The sequence below is a fragment of the Hypomesus transpacificus genome, chromosome 3, assembly GCF_021917145.1.
Source record: "Hypomesus transpacificus isolate Combined female chromosome 3, fHypTra1, whole genome shotgun sequence".
Taxonomy (NCBI): domain Eukaryota; kingdom Metazoa; phylum Chordata; class Actinopteri; order Osmeriformes; family Osmeridae; genus Hypomesus; species Hypomesus transpacificus.
This window is the reverse complement of record NC_061062.1, coordinates 4,659,707-4,685,149: the sequence shown is the minus strand read 5'-3', so window position 1 is coordinate 4,685,149 and position 25,443 is coordinate 4,659,707. Positions and strand designations below refer to the sequence as shown.

The window sequence follows — 25,443 nt, the reverse complement described above, 5'->3', positions numbered from 1 at the left end:
ATGTCAAGGATGCAATAACTCTTGGATTAATGTTAGCTACAGCACACTGATGGCATTCAAAAATGCTAACAGACAACTTGTGGTGTGTTGAGTCTTTATCATAGAAACCTAAAAAGTAGGTGTAAAGTTTGAAATGGATAAGGTCTACTTCTATTTTGTTGAGGTACCACACATGGCCCGCAAAAAAAGCAGAATCAGACGTTCTCTGGCAGTATCCAACTCCAGTTTGAGCTGTCAGATCACACGAAGAGGTGGGCCATGTCAAAGGAGGCGTGTCCATTTTTTAAAAAGACAGCAAAATAGTCCAATGAGATTTAAGAAGTCCCCTAGCAACCCCAATCACAGCTCTTGGGGGGCTTGGTTGTGAGGGCAGTGGTGGTGTGGCAGTAGCTACCTTGTGCTGTAATATGGATTTCATGTGTACACATTTTTGTCTTGGCTTGTTCCGAGACAGTATTTCTATTTAGTTTACAAGTTTGACAACATAGCCGGGTGGCCCAATTCTGCCTCTGTAATACTGTAAAACTACATCGTTTGAGGACTTGCTAGCAAGGTAAGAAGCTAGCTAGTCTTGCTAGGGATCTTCATAAATTTGGAATTGGAATATTATTCCATCTTCGATGGAGGGATCTTCAAAAGAAGGTGACCTGTTTACTGTGAAACACGAGCTGAAAAACGGTAAGTTTAATTTGGGTGTCTACGTTCAGTAAGCTATATTGAATCTGCTAAGCCACTTTCTGTATTTTTACAAAACGACAAATGTGAGTACTGTACTGTACTGTACAATTGTTCAGTTGACCACACATGATCTAGCTAACACACCAGCTAGCTAGCTGCAGAACTGTAGCTTGCCTTGCCAGATACCCACCTAGCTGGCACGAGTCTAAGGAATTAATTTATTGCTGGGGTTTGCAAAACTGGCAAGCCTAGTCAAAAGAGAAAAAGATAAGTCTAGACGTAATAAAGTTGCTTAGCTTTAGCGTTAGCTTAGCCATGATCTGTCAGTAGCTCATCCACTGCTGCGACACAACACTGATTAAACCTGTTAAACGTGTATCTGTTAGCAAGACTGTATTTGCTGGTTAAATTTACCCATGTATTATTATTCATGTTCTTCACGTTACATAACTGACGTGCAGTGTAACTTGTCTGGTCACCTACTCTTCTCCAAAGTTTTGAAAGAGCGGGACACATCGCAGCTAACATTCAACGCCAAGAGTGGGCGGTTCTGTTAGCAAAGGTTATCTAGGAATGTTTGTCATTTTTCTTCGGTAGTGTTAACTTGGCCCTTTTGTAGTGGCGACATTTAGTAGTGGGTGTGTAGCCAACTACTCCCTTTTTAAATGCAGCTGCCATTTTCTAACAGTGCAGCCAATTGCACTCTGCTCTCTCAACATGTATTTTAGATTGCAGTACCGGGGAGTTGAGTTGGATTGCTTTCCCTCCAATTTGGCATATGTATCTTGGCATCAGGGCACATCACCAATTCCCAGCGTCACCCGTGTACTATATACTGTCCCAATCAAATATGCTTTTTTTTGCTTTGCTTTGACGCTTCATCTCAGCCAGTATGTCCTCATACCGTTCAAAGTCCATTATTGGTGGATATTGCTATATGCTTCTGTTCACCGCAGGATATGATGCACCTCTATTCTATTGTACACAAAACGGTGGGCCTGACCTTGTTCCTTGACAGGCAATGTTTTCTTTTCCGACACTGACCTACTAAGTGTGCCTTGTTGTCAGCGGCCAACTGTAATGACAACATACTAATAGATGCTCTGTTTTCACCAGTGGCCTTGATCATCGAATCTTGTTTCATCAAGGAATATTAAGTCCCGGTTTATCACTTTTCAAGTTTTCAGGGATGCCCACAACGAGTAAACATCCCACTTTAGGCTTTTATGGTGTCCCCTTTAATAAAGAGGACGATTCGTGTCATTTCCTGCTGTAGGCTACCATGCTACCATCCAGCCGACCCTCTTTGGCATAGAGATACCTCCAGTCATGAGGCAGGGGTCTGAATACCCCAGTCAAACCTATTAATAAACATTGAATTCCCTGTGTACTCGAGGAGGTGTTACGTAACGTAAACCTCTGACCTCAAAGATGGCTGCCTGCACATGCTTCGCTCGCGCACTAATCCAGTACGTGTCCAGTCCGGGAGTCAGGTGGCTGAGCGGTGAGGGAGTTGGGACAGTATTCTGAAGGTTGCCAGTTTGATTCCCGGTCGGTGCACATGACGTTGTGTCCTTGGGCAAGGCACTTCACCCTACTTTCCTCGGGGAGAATGTCCCTGTACTTACTGTAAGTCGCTCTGGATAAGAGTGTCTGCTAAATAACTAAATGTAAATGTAATGTAATGTGTCAGCAGCTTCATGTGTGAGGAGATGGAAATGATACTAAGTAGATGGCGTCTTAATAAGCAGGAGCTGTATGCAGCTTCTCTTTGACCATCCAGGCCTACACTTGGGCAACGTCGGAGGTAGACGGAGAGACGAGATCTCATCTACCCCGGTTGCTCTCGAGCTGGAGTGTGAGCCAGGAGGAATGTGTTCACCACAAGACACGTGTCAGAAGAAGCAGTATGGCTGGTGAGCTGGGCCAGACCGCACGCGAGCAGAGCAGACGAGCGCTCGAGCTCTGTCGCACTGCCAGTGCCAAAACTCCGAAAAGGCCCAGCTGTGTTCCCAACATGGTCATTCCGTTTTGGACGTGGGTTACCCTATGTGTTTTTTTTTTCACGTGTCAGGACTTATTTATTTGTATGTCAATGGCTCGTCCTTGTAGCCAAATGGACACGTGATCGAAAATGAGTTATGTGGCACCCTCTCACTCTGTCTGTTCCTCTTTCCTGTTTCTCTGCCTCTTCTGCTTCTCTCTCTCTCTCTCTCTCTCTCTCTCTCTCTTCCTCCCTTCCTTTCCCCTCTTTCTATCGGCCCTCTGTCCCTACCAACCATGTGTGTTTTTCTCTGTGCCCACAGCCAATCTGACAGGCCATGTGGAGAGGGTGGGCATTGAGAACTTTGAGCTGCTGAAGGTGCTGGGCACAGGAGGTGAGTGACCGCGCTCAACTCCAGGTCAGCTCCGGGGGGGTCTGGTCTGTCACGAATCCCACAACAAAAATTCCCTCTGTACCGCCCGGCCTTCTCCTTTTTTCCCTCCCTCCCTCCCTCCCTCCCTCCCTCCCTCCCTCCCTCCCTCCCTCCCTCCCTCCCTCTCTCTCTCTCTCTCTCTCTCTCCTCTCTCTCCTCTCTCCCTCTCTCTCCCCCCCTCCCTCTCTCTCCCCCCCCACCCCCACCCCACCCCCGGTCAGCTTACGGCAAGGTGTTCCTGGTGCGCAAAGTCAGCGGGCACGATGCGGGGACGCTGTATGCCATGAAGGTGCTGAAGAAGGCCACCATCGTACAGAAGGCCAAGACGGCAGAGCACACGCGCACCGAGAGACAGGTGCTGGAGCACATCCGGCAGTCTCCCTTCCTGGTCACCCTGCACTACGCCTTCCAGACAGACACCAAGCTGCACCTCATCCTGGGTCAGAAGCTCTCCTGTTTCTGTTTGTCTTGCTGAAGGGAGAAAGGAGGTTTAGTTGTTGGGTTAGTCCATGTTTCAATGGACTATTCTCATCGGTTATCTCCATCGCTGCTCCATGTGGCGTTAATTACAGGGCTTCGGTTACGATTTTTTTGTCAATTTGAAAACATTGGAGACAGACAAGCTGGTGTTGACAAAAAAAAAGAAGCGACCTATTGAGGATTTATAATATAGGTATCATTAAAACATCAAGTACACTGGTCCTCTTTGTATGATTTATTTATGATTGTCTTATGTACATCATGTGACAATCCCTATCCAAATAAATAAAAAATGCGGCACCACAATACAAAACAGGAAGCATGATTCTAAAATATACAGTAGGAATGTCTAGCCAGGCCAGAGTATATCTGTATTTTCCGACAACAGATATGGATTTCCCCCCCCCCCCCCGGCAGATTATGTGAACGGTGGGGAGCTTTTCACACACTTGGTTCAGAGGGTTCGCTTCAAGGAGCAGGAAGTGGCTCTTTACAGTGGAGAGATCGTGTTGGCGCTGGAGCACTTACACCAGGTACGCTGCTCCTGTCTGACAGCGCTTTGCTCCATCACCCTCAACATACAGCCTACTATTGAGCTTTTTCATGTACAACATCTTTTGAACACTCTTTTATTCTACTCACCTGTGCGGTAATATAGGTCAGTGGGGAGCCAAAGAAAATAAATAAAGAATGTCTTCTCCAATGGGACAACTAGTGCTTGGCAGACCTCACTCACCCCTTCGCTGTTTTTTCTTTCTCCCACGATGCAGCTGGGGATTGTGTATCGAGACCTGAAGCTGGAGAACATCTTGATGGATTCCAGCGGGCACGTTGTACTCACAGATTTCGGCCTCAGCAAAGAGTTTGATGACGTGAGTGGGCGTTGTGGTCCCGCAAAGTTGACGAAGGTTACGTGCGATCGTCGATCATGTGTTTTAATGCCTCTACTTAACGACGGTAAAGCAAACCATCTGAAGTAAACTTGGATTGAACCGTGAAAAACGAATGTTTCTTTTTTGGATGAGAAGTGAGACCGGAGCAAAACGCGTGGTCGCTCTTCAGCTAATGGATGAGTGTTTATCCTGGGCCAACGACCACCCACAACCACGCTGGGAATTTTTCTGAATGCAGCCCCATACACAGCTCTGTTTAATCTCCAACCTTCTTCGAAATACCTCGTTCTGCACTGACAGATGTGAACGACTTTGAGAAGCTTTTTTTTTACAGACCTAGGGATGTAAACACTGTGTGTGTCTGTGTGTGTCTGTGTGTGTTTCTGTGTGTGTGTGTGGGTGTGTGTGTGTATCTTCACACAGGTGGAGAGAGCCTACTCTATCTGTGGTACCATTGAATACATGGCCCCAGAGATAGTGGAGGGGGGGGAGTCTGGTCATGACAAGGTAAGTCTTAACACTGCGGTACTGCCAACAAACATTATTTGCCTGACAGAAAAAGAAAAGAAAAAAAAAAGTTTGGGCTTCCGTACTAAAATGTACAATTGGCATCACATCCTGTCCCGGATGTCGATTGGGGCATTCAAAACTGTGACGTTTTCCAGGCGGTGGATTGGTGGAGCCTTGGCGTGCTGATGTACGAGCTCATGACGGGCGGATCGCCGTTCACTGTTGACGGAAACGAGAACTCCCACACAGACATCGCCAAGTAAGCACGCCTTCACGTTCTCCACACCGAGAACTAGGCTGTTTGCAGCTCTGCTGCACTTAAGAAAAAACATCTCTGGTGCCAGATACTGTTTCAATGAGGAGCATTTGAATGATTAGGGATTCATTTTAGTGTTGAGTTTTGGACCGTTGCCTCAATTACCACCGCCATCTGTCCATGTGTACGCTTATCTAAACGTTAGGACAGTATAATAAAGCTGCATACAATAAATAGTCAGACCTCCCTTATAAAGCATGTTTTTCTACATTAACGGTACTCAAAGTGCTTTACATTTTTCCATATCATTCACCCATTCACACACACACACACACACACACACACACACACACACACACACACACACACCAAACCTTGCTCAACACTTAGACAGGAAAAGCCAGGGATCAAACCACCAAGCCTGCGGTGACCGGACGACCCGGTCTACCCTTTGAGCCACCCACAGCCGCCCACCATGTAACCTTGATTTGCCCATCTCCCCCTCCCCCCCGCTCTCAGGAGAATCTCCAAGAAGGACCCTCCGTTCCCCAAAGACATGGGCCCGCTGGCCAAAGACCTCATCCAGCGCCTCCTCGTCAAGGACCCGAAGAACCGGCTCGGCTCGGGCCCCTGTGGAGCGGAGAACGTGAAGAAACACCCCTTTTACCAGGTGCCCTCCCTCCCTCTCTCCCCTCGTCAGCCTCTCTCTGTGCAGGCCTCGCTCGTCCATCCCAAAGGAGCGTTTCCTGGACAAGTGAAAGGGAGAGTTTGACTTACGTGCGATTTCTTTTGGTCCGAATCCCCTGTAGAAGATCAACTGGGAGGACCTGGCGGCCAAGAGGGTCCCCGCCCCCTTCAAGCCGGTGATCCGGAACGAGCTGGACGTCAGTAACTTTGCGGAGGAGTTCACGGAGATGGACCCCACCTACTCCCCCGCAGCCCTGCCCCAGAACTGTGACCGCATCTTCCAGGTGAGGGGGGGGGGGGTGGACGGGGTGGGGGGCAGGTAAAGGTTGGAGGGGGGGGGCGTGGAGGTGGAGGGAGTGTTGGTTGGAGGGGGAGGGTAACGATTGTAGGGGATTTGGGGGCGGGGGGGGGGGGTGGAGAAGGGGATGGGCAAGGGTTTGAGGGGAGTTGGGGAGGGGGGTTAGGGGGTGAGGAAATGTTGGGGGGGGGGGGCAATCGGGGGAGGGGGGTTTGGGGGTGTGGCCCCTCTCAGCGTTAGAGGCTGGGGAATAAGGAGAGCACTCACGTCAACTGTTTGGATGTGTGGCAGCAGGGCTCTCGTGCTCGGCTTGGCTATATTTGATCTCTGTCACGTATTGAACCCATCAAGTGAAGTTTGGAAAATCCTCAATAGGTTGCTTTATGTCAACACCAGCTTGTCTGTCTCCGATGGTATTCAAATAGACGAAAGCCTTTTTTCCCCCCCTTTTTTAATTTCCTTCTTTTTTTTCCCCACCGAAGCCCTGTAATTATTGCCATATGGAGCTGTGATGGAGATAACTGATGTGAAAGAGCGTGTGTGATGGGGCCGCAAGCCCAGAGCTGACTGCCAGCTGATAGCTGTCTGATGTATTACATGATATTTCAACCCTGATTGCCTTCTGGGTCCTTGAGCCTGGCGGATCAATAGATCCATTAAGGGTCTTCTCTCCTGGAATAAAAGGTTACAGTTTAACAGAATCACCATGTCGGCTTCGGTTACGCCTCAAACCTTTGATTGCCATCTCAGACTTGGCTTTTCCCCGTATCTGCCTTTCACATCAACTGACATTTTGGAGGCTTTATCATTTTCCAGCCCAGCAATTGGCAAGATAGCGGCTGCAATCCCAACTTTTAACCGCGCGCTTGCCCCCCCCCCCCCCCCCCCCCCAATGCTACACAAAACAACATTAAATTGCATAAGTGTCCCCGAGGCGTAATTTCACAGCATGGCAATCAAATATTGAAGCCTGGCAATTTAGGGCCCTTCGCATGCATTCATCCATCTATCCGTCCTTCCGTCCATCCACGGCTGTCGCCGCGCTCCACGCAGCTGTGTGTCTGTGGGGGGAGGGGGGGGGGTCTCAATGGGAGAGCGAGAGAGAATGGGGTCCTGGATCCCAGGGCTTCCCACAGCTGGGTCCAGGGAGGGATGGAGGGATGGAGGCAGGGAGCTGATGGAGGCAGAGAGGTAATGGGGGCAGGGAGTAATGGAGGCAGGTAGGGAGTGATGGAGGCAGGTAGGGAGTGATGGAGGCAGGCGGGGAGGGGGCATTGAGGGACGGAGCACCTGTCAGCTCCTCTAACAACAGGCCCGGGTGGTGTCACATGGACGCCAAATGTGATGATAAAGGTCCTACTTGGATTGGAAATGTGTTAATGATGTGTGTGTGTGTGTGTGTGTGTGTGAGCAGGGCTACTCCTTCATGGCTCCCTCCATCCTGTTCAAGAGGAACGCGGTTATGGACGCGCCGGCTCAGATGTGCGGGGGTTCTGACAGGCCCGGCTCGGCCGCCGTCGCCCGCAGCGCCATGATGAAGGTGAGGGGGCGACTCTTCCCACACCTCCTACATTGACCTCCAAGGGCCTTCTAGAAAACACTTCACAAGCTCTGGTTCTTGTCCTTTTTGGTTTTGGTTTGCCGTCTTGGCCCATTAGTTTGAGCATTCAGTCTCTTCTGTACATTTCTAATATACTTGTACATTTCTAAGTATAATGTTTTGGAGAAGTGTGATCTTCCTTAAGCTTCTGGATGGTTTGATGTGTGCTGTTAACGGCTGACTGGTCTCTCCAGTGAGGAGTGTGGTGTGGTGACTGGTCTCTCCAGTGAGGAGTGTGGTGTGGTGACTGGTCTCTCCAGTGAGGAGTGTGGTGTGATAGCTGGTCTCTCCAGTGAGGAGTGTGGTGTGGTGACTGGTATCTCCAGTGAGGAGTGTGGTGTGGTGGCTGGTCTCTCCAGTGAGGAGTGTGATGGCTGGTCTCTCCAGTGAGGAGTGTGGCGTGATGGTTAGTCTCTCCAGTGAGGAGTGTGGCATGATGGCTGGTCTCTCCAGTGAGGCGTGTGGCGTGGTGGCTTGTATCTCCAGTGAGGAGTGTGGTGACTGGTCTCTCCAGTGAGGCGTGTGGCGTGACGGCTGGTCTCTCCTCCAGGACTCTCCCTTCTACATGAACTACGAGATGGACCTGAAGGAGAGCGCCCTGGGAGAAGGCAGCTTCTCCATCTGCAGGGGCTGCACTCACAAGAAGACCGGCCAGAAGTACGCCGTGAAGATCGTCTCCAAGCGGTACAGAGCACTCTGACACACACGCATACTCCCACACACACCCTGGCAGGGCGGCTCTCACACACACACGGTGTGGGGGATCAGGGGCCTGGTCTTTCGGTGAAGTCAAGGGCAGTTGTCGGTCGTGGGTTTCCGAGCTGACACGGGTTTCTCTCTCTCTCGTCTGCCCCTCAGGATGGAGGCCCAGACGCAGAAGGAGATCGCAGCTCTGAAGCTCTGCGACGGCCACCCCAACATCGTCAAGCTGCACGAGATCTACCACGACCAGGTCGGTCCAGCTGAGGGCCTTTCTCTCTCTCTCTCTGGCTCTCTCTCTCTCTCTCTGTCTGGGTCTCTCTCTCTCTCTCTCTCTCTCTCTCTCTGTCTGGGTCTCTCTCTCTCCATTCCTCTCTCTCTCTCTCTCTCTGGCTCTCTCTCTCTGCCTCTCTCTCTCTCTCTCTCTCTCTGGCTCTCTCTCTCTGTCTGGGTCTCTCTCTCTTTGCCTCTCTCTCTCTCTCTCTCTCTCTCTCTCTCTCTCTCTCTCTCTCTCTCTCTCTCTCTCTCTCTCTCTCTCGGTGTCTCTCTGTCTACCTATCCTTGAGTCTCCCCTCCCCCCCTCATCTGTGGAGACCACGTCCTGATTGTCAGAGAAGTAGAACACAGTAGATGAGACTCTCCATATCGTCCTCCAAACATCTCCCCTCTCCTGTGGCGCAGGTAGACCTGCTCGCCCTGTCGCACCAACAGTGTTGCGTGTCACACTGACGGCCGCTACATGAATGGAGGGACCACAGTCTGAAGTCTTTCAGATCGGTTCTTCTCTTGATCGGACAAACGAGACGGCTGTACTGACTCTGGCGTCTGAGTAGACGTGTCATTCGTTTGGGTGTGTGTGCGATTGGTGTCAGTATGTGTGTATGGTGGGTGTGTGTATGTAAGGGACTGTGTGTTGTAGGTGCGTGTATGCGCAAGGGTGGGTGTGTGTGTCAGTATGGGTGTATGGCAAGTGTGTGTGACAGTGTGTTGCAGATGACAGATGACTTGTATACATGAGGGTGTGTGTATATGGAAGGGGTGTGTAGGTGTGTGTGTGTGTGTGTGTGTGTGTGTATGGATGGAAGGGGTGTGTGTGTATGGAAGGTGTGTGTGTGTGTGTATGGAAGGGGGGGGGGTGTATTGAAGGTGTGTGTGTATGAAAGGTATGTGTATGTATGTACGGACGGTGTGTGTGTGTGTGTATGGAAGGTGTGTGTGTGTGTGTATGTATGGAAGGTGTGTGTATGTATGGAAGGTGTGTCTGTGTGTGTGTATGGAAGGGGTGTGTGTAGATGGCTGATATTGCTGAGGTTCATTAGCCCTGGCCCTTCAGGCTGAGTAGCAGTACTCGGAGCAGAGGAGCGCTGTGGGCTTGTTACCGTGGCTCCCGGCCCCAGATCAAAGCAGCGCCGCCTCGCCCTGCCTCGCCTTTGTTCCCCCGGCCGCGAAGTTAATGAGAAACCCTACCCTGCAGAAACACACGCACTCACACACATGGCATGAACACACACACGCCACACACAGACAGGCACACGCGCATGCACACTCACGCATGGCACGAACACACACACGGAAGCACACGCACAAACACATTACTCCCTACCCACTTTGTTTGCCTTGTTCTGCGAGGGTTTGATCTCTGAATCCTGTCACAAGTGTTATTTTGGGGATGTTTCTGATGCTCTGTGAAGAACATCAAGCTGTGTGTTACTGCGCTTCACCGCAGACAACACTTGCACCAGGTACTTCCAGAAGCAAGATGGATTGGTGCTTGTAACTCCTCATCTAGCTCCAGCATATGGACTCATACGTGTGTGTGTTTGTGCGAACGTGTACGTGTGTGTGTGCATGCGTGTGTGCATGCATGTGTGTGTGTGTATGCGTGTGCATGCATGTGTGTGTATGCGTGTGTGTGTCTGTGTGCGTGTGCATGCATGTGTGTGTGTATGCGTGTGCCTGTCTGTGTGTGTGTGTATGCGTGTGTGTGCGTGTGTGTGTCTGTGTGCGTGTGCGTGTGTATGCGTGTGCCTGTCTGTGTGTGTGTGTGTGTGCGTGTGTGTGTGTATGTATGTCTGTGTGTGTGTCCAGCTGCACACCTACCTGGTGCTGGAACTGCTGGGAGGCGGGGAGCTGCTGGAGAGGATCCGTAGGAAGCAGCACTTCAGCGAGACGGAGGCCAGCCGCATCATGAGAAGGCTGCAGTCGGCCGTCAGCCACATGCACGACGTGGGCGTGGTGCACAGGGACCTCAAGCCAGAGGTACCGCGCCCTGCCTGGGTCACGCTCCCCGACCCCCAGACACCTGGTCACACACACCTGGGTCACACACACCTGGGTCACACACACCTGGGTCACACCACCTGGTCACACACACCTGGGTCACACACACCTGGGTCACACACACCTGGGTCACACACACCTGGGTCAGATCCCTGAGACACACTCCCTGCCCCCTGGGTCATAATCGTCGTTGACACCCACATACACTTGACTGTATTGAATTTGTAAAAAGAAAAAGAACAAGTATTGATTCAGAAGTCATTTAACATGACGATGGGTGGAACTGCAGTGTCTGTGGAAACGAATGTCTGTGGTTGGGGTTGACACCTCGCAACAAAAATCCCATCTGTCTAGTTTGGTGGTTTTTTGTATTGCCCCAGACTCCTGCATTAGGCGGGAAACAGGTCTGATGGCTGTCTGGTGGCTGTCTGGTGGCTGTCTGGTGGCTGTCTGGTGGCTGTCTGATGGCTGTTTCTGACCCCTTCGCAGAACCTGCTGTTCACGGACGACACGGAGAACTCGGAGATCAAGATCATAGACTTTGGCTTCGCGCGCCTCAAGCCTCCTGACAACCAGCTGCTGCAGACGCCGTGCTTCACCTTGCAGTACGCCGCCCCTGAGATCCTCAACGACGACGGCTACGACGAGTCCTGCGACCTGTGGAGCCTGGGGGTCATCCTGGTGAGAGGGGAGGGGAGGGGAGGAGGAAGAGGAAGAGAGGTGGGGACTGAGGGAGGAGAGGGATGAGGCTGAAGGAGGAGGGGAGAGGGTGGGGGGAGACAGAGGTGGGACAGATCAGATAAGGACAGAAAGAGAGGGGGAGGGAGGAAAAGGGACGAGAGTTAGAGGAAGTTACAGGGAGAACGGCATTGAAGGGGGTCCTAATCCTGGATCAGACTAGCAGCTACTAATGATGGACAAGCTACCATAGCTGTTTGCTGCGTGCCTCTGTTTTACCAACATCCAGAGAACAGTCTACCTCTTGTATTTTGTCAATATTACATTTACAACTTGTGTGTGTGTGCCTGTGTGTGTTGTCTTCCATCTATGTTGTGTGACACCTATCTTTATCTCCTGTTCAGAGCAGTGGCCTGTAGCATCCTGTGGTGTGCTGACACAGTAGAATATTTAGCACAAAACCCAGTCGCTACTTACAGCTCCTCAGAGACCGGATCTACTCACAGTACTATTGAACCAGACTCTACCAGACTCTACTCACAGTACTATAGAACCAGACTCTACCAAACTCTACTCACAGTACTATAGAACTAGACTATACCAGACTCTACTCACAGTACTATAGAACCAGACTCTACCAAACTCTACTCACAGTACTATAGAACCAGACTATACCAGACTCTACTCACAGTGCTATAGACCACACTCTACTCACAGTACTATAGACCAGACTCTACTCACAGTACTATAGACCAGACTCTACTTACCGTACTATAGAACCAGACTTTACTCACGGTACTATAGAACCAGACTCTACCAGACTCTACTCACAGCAGTATAGACCAGACTCTGCTCCCAGGACTATAGAACCAGACTCAACTCACAGTTCCATAGAACCGGTCTTCACCAGCCACGTAGACGTGAATTTTGCCTTCCCGCCAGCGGGAAATGTCAGTCTCATTCAATGGCCTTCTTCTAAGAACCAAGAGCAGAGCAGAGAAAGCCAGCCAGAGAGAGAGGAAGATGAGGAGAGAGAGAGAGACCTTTTTCGTCTCCGCTTGGCCTCTCATGCGTGAGGTGGAGCCCCCTGGGGGGAGAGGGGAGAGTGGTGCGCCCCCTGCAGGAGAGAGAATCATGGGGGGTGCGCCCCCTTGGGGAAGCGCTGTGTGGAGCTGTGATGAGATGGATCATGACAGCCTTTGTACCGAGTGCTCTGGAAGCATAGAGAACCAAGGAGAGGAGAGGACACACACACACACACAGATGGGGAGAGATTAAAAAGCACTACTGAGCAAGCACTGCCAAAAGGGATTTTTCCTCTCTCTGTCACTAGCTCTCATTCTCTCTCCATTTCTCTCGCTCTCTCTCTCTCTCGCTCTACTCTCTTTCTGTCTCTCTTTATCTCTCTCTCTTTGTATCTACGGAGAAATTAGCGGGCAGCCATAATCAGGTCAAGGAGAGAGATTGCTGTAGGCTTCGACATACTGCTCGCGCTGCACAAAAATGCCTGTGCTCCAATGTGTTGCTAACCTTCAGCTCATTGAAACAATGCTTCATTCCTCCAGAAAAGTGATGGCATTAAAAGCTATAGCACCGTGTGTACTCGCATATCTCTGATATGTCATAGAATAAAGCAAAGACGCTGTGAAAACGGATTATTGCTTAACCTACAAAGATATTCGGAAATGGCCTGGACACATGTGTTGGTACCCTTTAGAAAAGATTGAAAAAATTGTATTATAGTGATTTCCCAAACCAATTAATTTCTCTAATTTGTATCACCCATGTCTTCAATTTTGGAATCGTCATTAAGCCTATTTAAACGGAGGAGCGTAGTCACTGTGCCGTTTGGGGTCATTGTGTGCACCACACTGAACATTGACCAGAGACGGCAAAAGAGCCAGTTGTCTGAGGAGATCAGTTCGAAAATAATAGACAAGCCTGGTAAAGGTCAAGGCTTCAAGACCATCTCCAAGCCACATGATGTTTCTGTGACAACAGTTGCACATTTTATGAAGAAGTTCCACATCCATGGAACTGTGGCCAGCCTCCCTGGGGCACAGCTGTGAGAGGAGAATCGACCCCAGAGGGAACAGAAGGACAGTGCGAATGGTAGGAAACGAACCAAGGATGACCGCCAAAGAGGTACGAGCTGAGCTCCAAGATGAAAGTACTTCGTTTTCGGATCGCACCATCTGTCACGTTTTGAGCGAGAGAGTGGCCTCCATGGAAGCAGACCCAGGAGGACTCCACTTCTGAAAGACAAACATTAAAAAAAAAGCCAGACAGGAATTTGCTCAACATTTATATTGACAAGCCACAATCCTTCTGTTGGACAGATGCATCAAACCTGGAGCTTTTCGGCAAGTCGCATCCGCTCTGTGTTTGTGAAATAGAAGCTTTCAAAGAAAAGAACAGCACCCCTTACAGTGAAACATGGAGGAGGCTGGTTATGGCCTGGGACTGCTTTGCTGTGGCTGGCACGCGGTGCCTTGAATCTGTGCAGGACACAATGACATCTCAACATGATCAAGGCCTGCTGGCACAGGGTGCCTTGAATCTGTGCAGGACACAATGACATCTCAACATGATCAAGGCCTGCTGGAGCAACGTGCTGCGCAGGGTCAGAAAGCTCTGTCTCAGTTGCAGGTCCTCCAACAGGATAGAGACCCAAAACACACGTCTTAAAGCACCCAAGAATGGATAAGAGAAGGCACCCATCGAACCTGAGCTGGCTGGAGCAGTTTGCTTAGGAAGAGCGGGCCAGACTACCTGTTAACAAGTGCTACAGAGACGTTTGCAGTGATTGCGTGTAAAGGTTGTGCAACTAAATATTAGGTTGAGTGTCCCGTCATTTTTGTCCGTGCCATCTTCATTCGCTTTATTATTTTCAATATTATGTTGGAAAAAAAATCGAAAGCAAAGTTGACATCACATTCAGCTGTACAGTGTTTGTAGTGCATCTCTAGCTCTTCTCTGCTCTAGTTTTACTCTATGCTGTACTATAGCTGTACTATACTATAGCTTTACTATACTATACCATACTATACTATAGCTGTACTATACTATACTATAGCTGGACTAGGGCTGGGCAATATATAAATAAATAAAAATCTCGATATTGTCAAAATGTTTATGATATTCGATATATATCTCGATATGTTTGTATTTGCATTTAAATAATAAAAAAACATGATTTTATTTTGCCCCCATTAGAAAACAACAAAACAATTTAGATAGAACAGCTATTGTTACAAACAAAACGTGTAGTGAAAATTTAAGCAGTTGCCATAACATGGTACTTGCAACTTGACCAAATGGACCTCAAATGGAACAATTCATGCAACGGTCCTTATGTGACAGGACAATAAGAGAGCAAAACAGAGTGCCTGTGTGTGTGCACTTTTCAGTTTCTGCACATGCTCAGTATGCCAAAATGGTGTCTGTGTGTGTGAACACAGAGGTGAGAGCCAGACGGTGATCTTGAAACACAAGCAACAACAACAAAAGTTGTATTTTTATTCATTTTCTAGTATTTGATATTCACAATTTTTTCACATTTTACATTGTCGTTAAAATTATTGCGATATTATTGTTAATATTCGATATATTGCCCAGCCCTAAGCTGTATAGCCGTACTATACTATAACTCTATTTTACTTCAGTATAGTCTAGCTAGACTAGCTCTACTCAAGCTGCACTCTACTCTAGGTCTATTCTACTCTAGCTCTATTCTACTCTTGCTCTATTCTACTCTATCTCTAGCTCTACTCTAGCTCTATTCTACTCTAGGTCTATTCTACTCTAGCTCTATTCTACTCTAGCTCTACTCAACTCTAGCTCTATTCTACTCTAGCTCTACTCTGGTTCTATTCTACTCAAGCTCTACTCTAGCTCTATTCTACTCCAGCTCTACTCTAGCTTTACTCTACTCCAGCTCTATTCTACTCTAGCTCTACTCTAGCTCTACTCCACTCTAGCTCTATTCTGCTCTACTCTAGCTCTATTCTACTCTAACTCTGCTCTACTCTAGCTCTAGTTTACTCTAGCTCTATTCTACTCTAGCTCTAGCTCTATTCTACCCTAGCTCTATTATTCTCTAGCTCTACTGTACTCTAGCTCTATTCTGCTGTAGCTTTATTCTACTCTAGCTATATTCTACTCTAGCTCTACTCTAGCTCTAGTCTACTATAGCTCTATTCTACTCTAGCTCTACTCTAGCTCTATTCTACCCTAGCTCTATTCTTCTCTACCTGTACTCTACTCTAGCTCTATTTTACTCTAGCTCTACTGTAACCTAGCTCTATTCTACTCTAGCTCTACTCTAGCTCTAGTCTACTATAGCTCTATTCTACTCTAGCTTTACTGTATTCTAGCTCTACTCTAGCTCTATTCTACTCTGCACTGTACTCAGTCACCAGTCGGACGGTGTTAAGGGGTTTTAACAGTGGTTCTAACTGTGACGACCAGTGTATTTAACTGTGTTGACAGGGTTCTACCAATGTCTCCAACAGTGGTTTCTAACAGTGTGCTGCGTTGGTGTGGTTGCAGTACACCATGCTGTCAGGCCAGGTGCCCTTCCAGTGGTGCTAACGGTGTTCTGTGTTGGTGTGGTTACAGTACACCATGCTGTCAGGCCAGGTGCCCTTCCAGTGGCTCTAACGGTGTTCTGTGTTGGTGTGGTTACAGTACACCATGCTGTCAGGCCAGGTGCCCTTCCAGTGGCTCTAACGGTGTTCTGTGTTGGTGTGGTTACAGTACACCACGCTGTCAGGCCAGGTGCCCTTCCAGTGGCTCTAACGGTGTTCTGTGTTGGTGTGGTTACAGTACACCATGCTGTCAGGCAAGGTGCCCTTCCAGTGGCTCTAACGGTGTTCTGTGTTGGTGTGGTTACAGTACACCATGCTGTCAGGCCAGGTGCCCTTCCAGTGGCTCTAACAGTGTTCTGTGTTGGTGTGGTTACAGTACACCATGCTGTCAGGCCAGGTGCCCTTCCAGTGCCAGGGCGCGCGCACCAGCGCTGAGGAGATCATGAAGAAGATCAAGCAGGGCGACTTCTCCTTCCACGGCGAGGCCTGGAGGAACGTGTCCCAGCAGGCCAAGGACCTCATCCAGGGTGAGGGCCGACTGGGACCACGTTGGTGACTTCGTTACTGACCGTGTTGGTGACCTTGTTAGTGACCCCTCCTCGTGTTCTCCTCTGCAGAGCTGCTGACGGTGGACCCGGACAAGAGGATCAAGATGTGCAGCCTGCGTTACAACGCCTGGTTGCAGGACGACAGCCAGCTGTCCTCCAATCCCCTGATGACCCCTGACATCCTGGGCTCCTCCACAGCCTCCGTCCACACCTACGTCAACGCCACCTTCAACGTAAGAGGGACGGGCTGTGGTGCCGGGTGGGGGTGGAGCGAGGGGTTTTGGGCGTGGTGGAGTTGTGGGGGTGTGGTGGGGGAAAGAGATTGTGGCCACATGGGTGTCGTTGGTGTGTCTCTGAGGTGTGTTGGTGATGATGTTTCACTGTACTGGTGATGGTGAGTCTCTGAGGTGTGTTGGTGATGATGTTTCATGTACTGGTGACGGTGTGTCTCTGAGGTGTGTTGGTGATGATGTTTCACTGTACTGGTGATGGTGTGTCTCTGAGGTGTGTTGGTGATGATGTTTCACTGTACTGGTGATGGTGTGTCTCTGAGGTGTGTTGGTGATGATGTTTCACTGTACTGGTGATGATGTCTCTGAGGTGTGTTGGTGATGATGTTTCACTGTACTGGTGATGGTGAGTCTCTGAGGTGTGTTGGTGATGATGTTTCACTGTACTGGTGATGGTGTGTCTCTGAGGTGTGTTGGTGATGATGTTTCACTGTACTGGTGATGATGTCTCTGAGGTGTGTTGGTGATGATGTTTCACTGTACTGGTGATGGTGAGTCTCTGAGGTGTGTTGGTGATGATGTTTCACTGTACTGGTGATGGTGTGTCTCTGAGGTGTGTTGGTGATGATGTTTCACTGTACTGGTGATGGTGTGTCTCTGAGGTGTGTTGGTGATGATGTTTCACTGTACCGGTGATGATGTGTCTGAGGTGTGTTGGTGATGATGTTTCACTGTACTGGTGATGGTGAGTCTCTGAGGTGTGTTGGTGATGATGTTTCACTGTACTGGTGATGGTGTGTCTCTGAGGTGTGTTGGTGATGATGTTTCACTGTACTGGTGATGGTGTGTCTCTGAGGTGTGTTGGTGATGATGTTTTACTGTACCGGTGATGATGTGTCTGAGGTGTGTTGGTGATGATGTTTCACTGTACTGGTGATGGTGAGTCTCTGAGGTGTGTTGGTGATGATGTTTCACTGTACTGGTGATGGTGTGTCTCTGAGGTGTGTTGGTGATGATGTTTCACTGTACTGGTGATGGTGTGTCTCTGAGGTGTGTTGGTGATGATGTTTCACTGTACTGGTGATGGTGTGTCTCTGAGGTGTGTTGGTGATGATGTTTCACTGTACTGGTGATGATGTCTCTGAGGTGTGTTGGTGATGATGTTTCACTGTACCGGTGATGATGTGTCTGAGGTGTGTTGGTGATGATGTTTCACTGTACTGGTGATGGTGAGTCTCTGAGGTGTGTTGGTGATGATGTTTCACTGTACTGGTGACGGTGTGTCTCTGAGGTGTGTTGGTGATGATGTTTCACTGTACTGGTGATGGTGTGTCTCTGAGGTGTGTTGGTGATGATGTTTCACTGTACCGGTGATGATGTGTCTGAGGTGTGTTGGTGATGATGTTTCACTGTACTGGTGATGGTGAGTCTCTGAGGTGTGTTGGTGATGATGTTTCACTGTACTGGTGATGGTGTGTCTCTGAGGTGTGTTGGTGATGATGTTTCACTGTACTGGTGATGGTGTGTCTCTGAGGTGTGTTGGTGATGATGTTTCACTGTACTGGTGATGATGTCTCTGAGGTGTGTTGGTGATGATGTTTCACTGTACTGGTGATGGTGTGTCTCTGAGGTGTGTTGGTGATGATGTTTCACTGTACTGGTGATGGTGTGTCTCTGAGGTGTGTTGGTGATGATGTTTCACTGTACTGGTGATGATGTGTCTGAGGTGTGTCGGCGATGATGTTTCACTGTACTGGTGATGATGTGTCTGAGGTGTGTCGGCGATGATGTTTCTCTGAGGTGTGCTGCTGTTTTTCTCTGAGCTGTGTTTATCTGACAGGCGTTTGTCAACGTGTTTCTCTCTCCCGTGCAGGCGTTCAACAAGTGCAAACGGGAGGGCTTCCGCCTGCAGACGGTGGACAAGGCGCCCCTGGCCAAGAGGAGGAAGATGAAGAAGACCAGCACCAGCACGGACACCCGCAGCAGCTCCAGCGAGAGCACCCACTCCTCCTCCTCCTCCTCCCAGTCCCAGGAGAAGACCTCCCCAGGCGGGGAGGCTGCCCCCCAGCCCTCTGGCAGCACCCCCGGGGGCATGCCCCTAGCCCTGGCCATAGACCCCGACCATCTTCCGCCCCCGGCCCCCCGCGACCTTTGACTTCTCATACGGAGAGAGCCAGGGAGACGCGCGACTTCGCCAAACTGACCGAGGGACGTGCAACCGCATAAGAGACTGTCTCTCTTTCTCTCTGGCGCTCTCTTGCTCTCTCTCTCTCTCTCTCTCTCTCTCTCTCTCTCCCTATCCTCTCTCTCTCCTTCTCTCACCCTTCTCCCTCCACTGGCTGTCAGCCCCATGCATGGACAAGTGCACGCCTTTTAAACTAAGCATGCTGCCGATCCAGCAATCACCTCTCAGACATCGCTAGCAATAGACCATCTCTCTCACACGCACACATGCGCACGTACATACATATGTGCATACATATATACATTCATACTGTACATGCATCCTTACACACACCCACACAGATCATTAATCAGGGATGTGATCAGGTGGTCACCAGTGTCCAGTGTGAGGGCTGCCCTGCTCCCCCAGGGCCACATGCTGGGGACACAACTCTTCAGCCTAACCTGGGAGAGCAGCAGCTTTCTACCCTATATCCACCTCTCTCACGTCTGTCCACCTCTATCTCCATCCATGTCCACTTCTGTCCGCCTCTATCTCTGTCCATGTCCACGTCTGTCCGCCTCTGTCTCTATCCATGTCCACGTCTGTCCGCCTCTATCTCTATCCATGTCCACGTCTGTCCGCCTCTATCTCTATCCATGTCCACGTCTATCCACCTCTATCCATGTCCACCTCTATCTCTATCCATGTCCACTTCTGTCCACCTCTATCCATGTCCACCTCTATCTCTATGCATATCCACTTCTGTCCACCTCTAGTTCTATTTCTCCTGCCTTCTTCTGTCCACCTCTGTTTCGCTCTGCCCTGGTATTATCCTGCCGTTTACTTTAAGGACTTACCAACGGTTAATGTACACGGTTTAACCCCAAATGCAAGCCTTTGTCCTGCAGCTTACTCTAACTTTGGGGAAAGCGGAGATAGTATATTTATATATGTGAATACACAGACTGAAATTATTTATTATAGATATATATATATATATATATATATATATATATATATATATATATATATATATATATATATATATATATATTAGTCTATATATATATGCTATATATATATACAGGATATACATTGTTTTATCTTAATTTATTTATGTGTTTTTTTACATGGTCAGAACCCTAGTCTCTAGTCAAAAAACTGTTTTATCTCCTAAGGGAGAATTTCAAAAGCAGACAGCTAGGCGTTTTGGAATTCAAACTTCCTGTTCATCGCTGTACCTAAGGAGATGCGTGTTCTCTCTTCCTGTTGTCTCCATGAGGGGCAGTTCAGTCAGCTCCCAGATCTAGGACACCGTGACTGGTGTGTAGGTACTTAGTCCTGCTTTGGGGATGGGATCACAAACAAGTAAAGGAGGGAGCTTGTTCAACCAAAATAACGTCATCACTGCAAAATGAACGCTTCGCTGGATAAATAAGTGATCGTCCTCAGAGAAGCAGCTGTGTTTAGCTCCCTGACATTCACTGGCACGGTACTTTGAGTGGTTTCGCTCACAAGCTAGCGTGACTTCTGGCCGGCTGATCCGATTGGCTGTCGGGCAGCAGCCTCTGGCCCTGCTGAAGGACTGCTCAGCTATTGGCTTGGCCTGTTTTGCGCAACATCCCCATGACTGGATGTTGGGGGGGGGGGCTGTGGAAAGAAATAGGGAGGACGGAAATGGATAATGGGGTTGCTGGACCCCCCCACATACTAAACCCCTGATACCAGACCATACCACACCACACCTTACTAGACCACACCAGATCAGACCCGACCATACTAGATCAGACCAGACCATACCAGACCACACCAGATCAGACCACACCATACCACACCACACCCTACCAGACCACACCAGATCAGACCAGACCATACTAGATCAGACCAGATCAGACCACACCGTACCACACCACACCCTACCAGAACACACCAGACCAGACCATACCAGACCACACCAGATCAGACCACACCATACCACACCACACCCTACCAGACCACACCAGATCAGACCAGACCATACTAGATCAGATCAGACCACACCATACCACACCACACCCTACCAGACCACACCACATCATACCATACCAGACCAGACAGGACAATTCCAGACCAGAAAGACAGAGTCCCATGTACTGCAGTGGCACATAAGAAGCTGTCAGCCTCGTGTGTGTGTGTGTGTGTGTGTGTGTGTGTGTGTGTGTGTGTGTGTGTGTGTGTGTGTGTGTGTGTGTGTGTGTGTGTGTGTGTGTGTGTGTGTGTGTGTGTGTGTGTGTGTGTGTGTGGAAGGGGATCCCAGGGACCCTGAGGAAAGCCGCCCTTCAGTCTGTCGTTCCCCCTGCACGACTGAGACAGCCCCTCACGCCAATGACACAGCGTGTTCAGCTCTCATCTATGGCTCCAGTTCCCAGCGGTAAAACGGACACATCCGCCTCTTCTCTATCTTCTTCCATAGCATCGCATTCAGAACTCATAACCAAAGCATACAAAAAAAACTCCTATAGGTAGCTGCTAAAATCTGCATGAGGTTGTTCCATTAATTTTTTTTTTATGCAAGTATGCAAAAAGATCCTTTATGTCACAGTTTGTGTTTGTGTCATTCGAAAACGTGTCCGTACTGTATGTTGTCCAGTACGAGTGCAAGTCATCACGTGTGAGTACTCAAGCGTAGCACTACGTCGATACCAACCGTTTCCACGCTTTCAAACTATGCACAGATGTCCTGTGTCGTCCGGCTCCCTCCTGTCGTGGAGGCCTCGCCGCGGAGGTCTTACACTGTGTAGAAAGAGCACAGTCTACACATGTACTGTATACACACACACGCACGCAGAACTTCTCAACAGCACGGACTAAAAAAGCCCCGACCACGGAGCCGAACGCGGCAAGGCTGTCGTCTGACTTGGTTCGCTCGAGTTGTCTTTTGCCGCATCATTAAGCCTCTTTTCCTTTGTTTGGGTGTATTAATAGCTCACAGAGAGGAAGGGGAAGGGGGGGTGTCCTATATTGAACCCTCTCCGGGGAGACAGGCTCTGCTAGTTAGCATGGCTCAGCTCTGCGTGTTACCCAGCCTGGCCTCTCTAGCCCTGGGAGACAGCTCTGGGGGAGGCTGGGCGCTCCTGGGATATGTAGTCCGCTCTTCCAATGAGCCAGACTCCTGACTAGTGCTTCTCTTTGAAGAACAGCATGTTCGTGTGCCATCGAGTAGCGGAAATGAACCTTTTTTGTGTGTGTGTGTGTGTGTTTTTCTTCTGTTGTTCAGAGATTTCTCTAGTGTCGATTTGTGTGCGCGTTATCCTTGCTCCCTGCTCGCTCAAGCACTCTGTTTAATGAGCTGTTTGTAGTCTGTCCGGGGTATTTCTTTTCTTCAAACAGTAGACCTATTTGTCCTGTCTCATGCAAACAGGACATATTTGCTTCCTGTGTAGATTCCAGTGTGCTTTCATGTTCTGTGGTGCTGCTGAGTCAGCAGCCTCTGTGTTCTGGGTTGTCAACTTCAGTACAAGCTGGCAGCACAGACAATATTCCACCTTAGTCCAATTAACTCAGAATCCGTGTTTAATTGGCTGTCGGCTGATTAAATTAGCTGCAGTAAGGTCGTTCTGGGGTCACATTCAGGACAGATGGTCTGCTCAAGGCCTGAGGGGAAGTGGGAGGAGACTGCAGATTGTGGGAGGAGCCTGTAGAGAGGGTTAGCTGGTAGGTAGTAGGAGGTGGCTTCCTTCCCGAGCTTCTCTGAGCTGAAGACCACCAGCTCTCCTGGAGACCTGGTGCCCCGCAGGACTGCTCTCCAACCCAGACTGACCTGGTCCACCTCCCCCACAGGGCTGCTCTCCAACCCAGACTGACCTGGTCCACCTCCCCCACAGGGCTGCTCTCCAACCCAGACTGACCTGGTCCACCTCCCCCACAGGGCTGCTCTCCAACCCAGACTGACCTGGTCCACCTCCCTCAGCTGGCTGGTTGGACAGCCCTGAGAAGGGGCTTGGGCAGTGCATTGCTGTCCGTGGTCCTGAACCGGATCAACACAAAGCCAGCCAAACCGCTGTTCTTCTCTAGAACACATTACCGTTGGCACATCATTCCTCTCAGACTTAGGCCTGCTTAGCGCACAGCGTTGTCCGTGTGAAGGCACAGAGGGCCTGGGGGAAATGTGTTGACGAACAGGCATTTGGCTGTCGCTATGATCACACGTGATCCAGGGGCCATTTCCATGCCAAACTTTCATACTTGTGCGTGTCATGTGAGGTATTGGTTGATGCTATATTTTGGGATGCTCTGTTCTCTTGCCGTACTGTAGCAGTTCGTTCTAACGACTTGGGCATGCATATTTGCCAGTTGATACACTGTTGTTATCATGCAATTCAGCTTTAAGGTCAAAGTTTGCACTCATTGGGGTTTTTCAAGTTCATCAGGTTTTTAATACTCCCCAGAAAGGGATTTAGAGAGAGGACACACTGATAGATGAGACATGTTGACAGCCCTCTGTTGGTCTGTGCAGAGCTTGATGGTTGGTTGGTCTGTGCAGAGCTTGATGGTTGGTTGGTCTGTGCAGAGCTTGATGGTTGGTTGGTTTGTGCAGAGCTTAGTGGTTGGTTGGTCTGTGCAGAGCTTGATGGTTGGTTGGTCTGTGCAGAGCTTGATGATTGGTCTGTGCAGAGCTTGATGGTTGGTTGGTCTGTGCAGAGCTTGATGATTGGTCTGTGCAGAGCTTGGTGGTGACAGCCCTCTGTTGGTCTGGAGCCAGTTTCGGAGAGCACCACTGCTCGCTCTGTAGCGACCGCTGTTGTGGACACCTGCATGGTGCAGGACTGCAGACGCACCACGGATGCAACCAGACAAGGAATCACACACCGCTCTATCTCTGCTTTACCAGACGAAATCCACAGTACATTCTCCCCCTATCAATCAAATAGTCCACGCTTGTTTCAAATTGAGATCATTTGACATCAGTCGATGTCGTTATAGGGTTCTTTGATGGTCCATTTGGATTAGTCTGTTGTGAGAGCATAATGGTCCATTGTGATTTCATCAATTCATTGTGATCGTTAATAATTTTTGATGTCATAATGCGGGGATGTCACAATGGTCCATTGTGATGTCACAATACAATGACATCACACAGCTCTGTTGTTGCTGGGGGTCTTCTCCCTGTTAGAAGTGTAAACCTCTTGAATGTGTTTCTCTTCTATTAGAGTTAGGGTCTCCTGCATCGAAATATCTGTTGTGTTTTGTTCCCATGAAGGGACCTCTAAAGGGACCTTAGTATAAAGACCTCATCGATTAGGAAATTACTGTTGATCAGATGCAATACATCTGATGCAATACATTCACATACATCAAAGATTGACATTTTTTTAGGCGAACAAACAGCCTTTAGTTGACCAAAGGTCTAATTCAGAAACCTTACTATCAGTACATGGGGGTACGTCACACAGCATTCACAGTATAAAATACATAGTTCTTACTCGTATTTCATATCCAGTCTTACCCCTCACAAAGTGTTGGTTTGCGGTCCTCCTGTTGTCTTGCACTCGAGGGAAACGTTTTCCAAGAGAAACCACAAGAGGGCAGTGTGTACTAGTGTCTCTAGCTCCTTGGCCCTTTAGTCTGTGACTGCTCTCACTGTGCTGCATCAGCTCTAGATTTGATATCTATCAGATGAGTCTCCAGATAAGAGAACAACATTTGGAAAAAGCTTATATATCATTATATTTTATTTTTTGGGTGTATCTAGCTGGGCTAGAAATCTACATGCGAGAAATGAATCACTTTGGAATTGGTATTGTCGACGTGTGTATGTGTGCGGGGGGGGAATTAACGTTTCCAAAATTGGATTCTTTGTATTTTGTGTGTCTTAAAACAGCTGTAGATAATGTACATGCTAAGTCATGGCCAAGTCTAAACTATAGGACCTTTAAAACGTAGTGAAACTGCATGTGTGCAGGTGCATGGTCTTGAGACCCAGATGATAGACCACATGGTGTACTGAAGAGCCAAACTGTTTCTACTGCATTTCTACTGTCTGGAGTATACGAGGGACAGCCTTGGTGTGGGGCCTTGCTGTGATTGGCTGGAGCCCAGTTGAATCAACTCGGTTTCTAACAATGGACAATAAGGGAGCGTGTGCGTATTTTGCAAAATAATTCTGTTCAAATCGAGTATTGTTTGTGTTTGCAGATTTTGCCTGTCCTGTGGTTTGATATATGTGTTTGAAGACATGTTTATCTGAGAAAAAAAAGTTAAGGGCTTTAAGGTTTTTGAATCCTTTCTACCTGTAGAAAATAATATGATAATGTTACTGTTTGTCACACGTTCAAATGTTGAAATAAAATTTCTAAGTTCACAAACCCCTTGGCTGCTTGACGTCTTGTCTTTGAGGATCCCCATTATTATGGTCGTGACTCCACAGCCGAGAGAGTGAGGCATGGTTGGGGAG

At 49.0% G+C, this 25,443-nt stretch overlaps 1 protein-coding gene across 3 annotated transcripts; it reads left to right on the top strand.

Moving 5' to 3' along the window:
- The first annotated feature begins 356 nt into the window (after positions 1 to 356).
- On the top strand, positions 357 to 18,998 carry rps6ka5 (ribosomal protein S6 kinase, polypeptide 5). Of its 3 annotated transcripts, none has more exons than XM_047018013.1 (17): positions 357 to 678; positions 2,985 to 3,056; positions 3,317 to 3,535; positions 3,993 to 4,108; positions 4,346 to 4,447; positions 4,892 to 4,975; positions 5,134 to 5,237; positions 5,754 to 5,904; positions 6,044 to 6,205; positions 7,634 to 7,759; positions 8,370 to 8,503; positions 8,678 to 8,771; positions 10,607 to 10,777; positions 11,288 to 11,479; positions 16,442 to 16,592; positions 16,683 to 16,846; positions 18,717 to 18,998. In XM_047018013.1, exons 1-17 carry the CDS (start codon positions 621 to 623, stop codon positions 18,996 to 18,998), a joined length of 2,382 nt encoding a protein of 793 aa, XP_046873969.1. In that variant the 5' UTR covers positions 357 to 620. The 3 variants fall into 3 exon arrangements, with proteins under 3 accessions (XP_046873969.1, XP_046873979.1, XP_046873986.1); XM_047018030.1 differs by lacking the exon at positions 357 to 678 and adding an exon at positions 2,275 to 2,307; XM_047018023.1 differs by lacking the exons at positions 16,442 to 16,592; positions 16,683 to 16,846.
- The last annotated feature ends 6,445 nt before the right edge of the window (positions 18,999 to 25,443 follow it).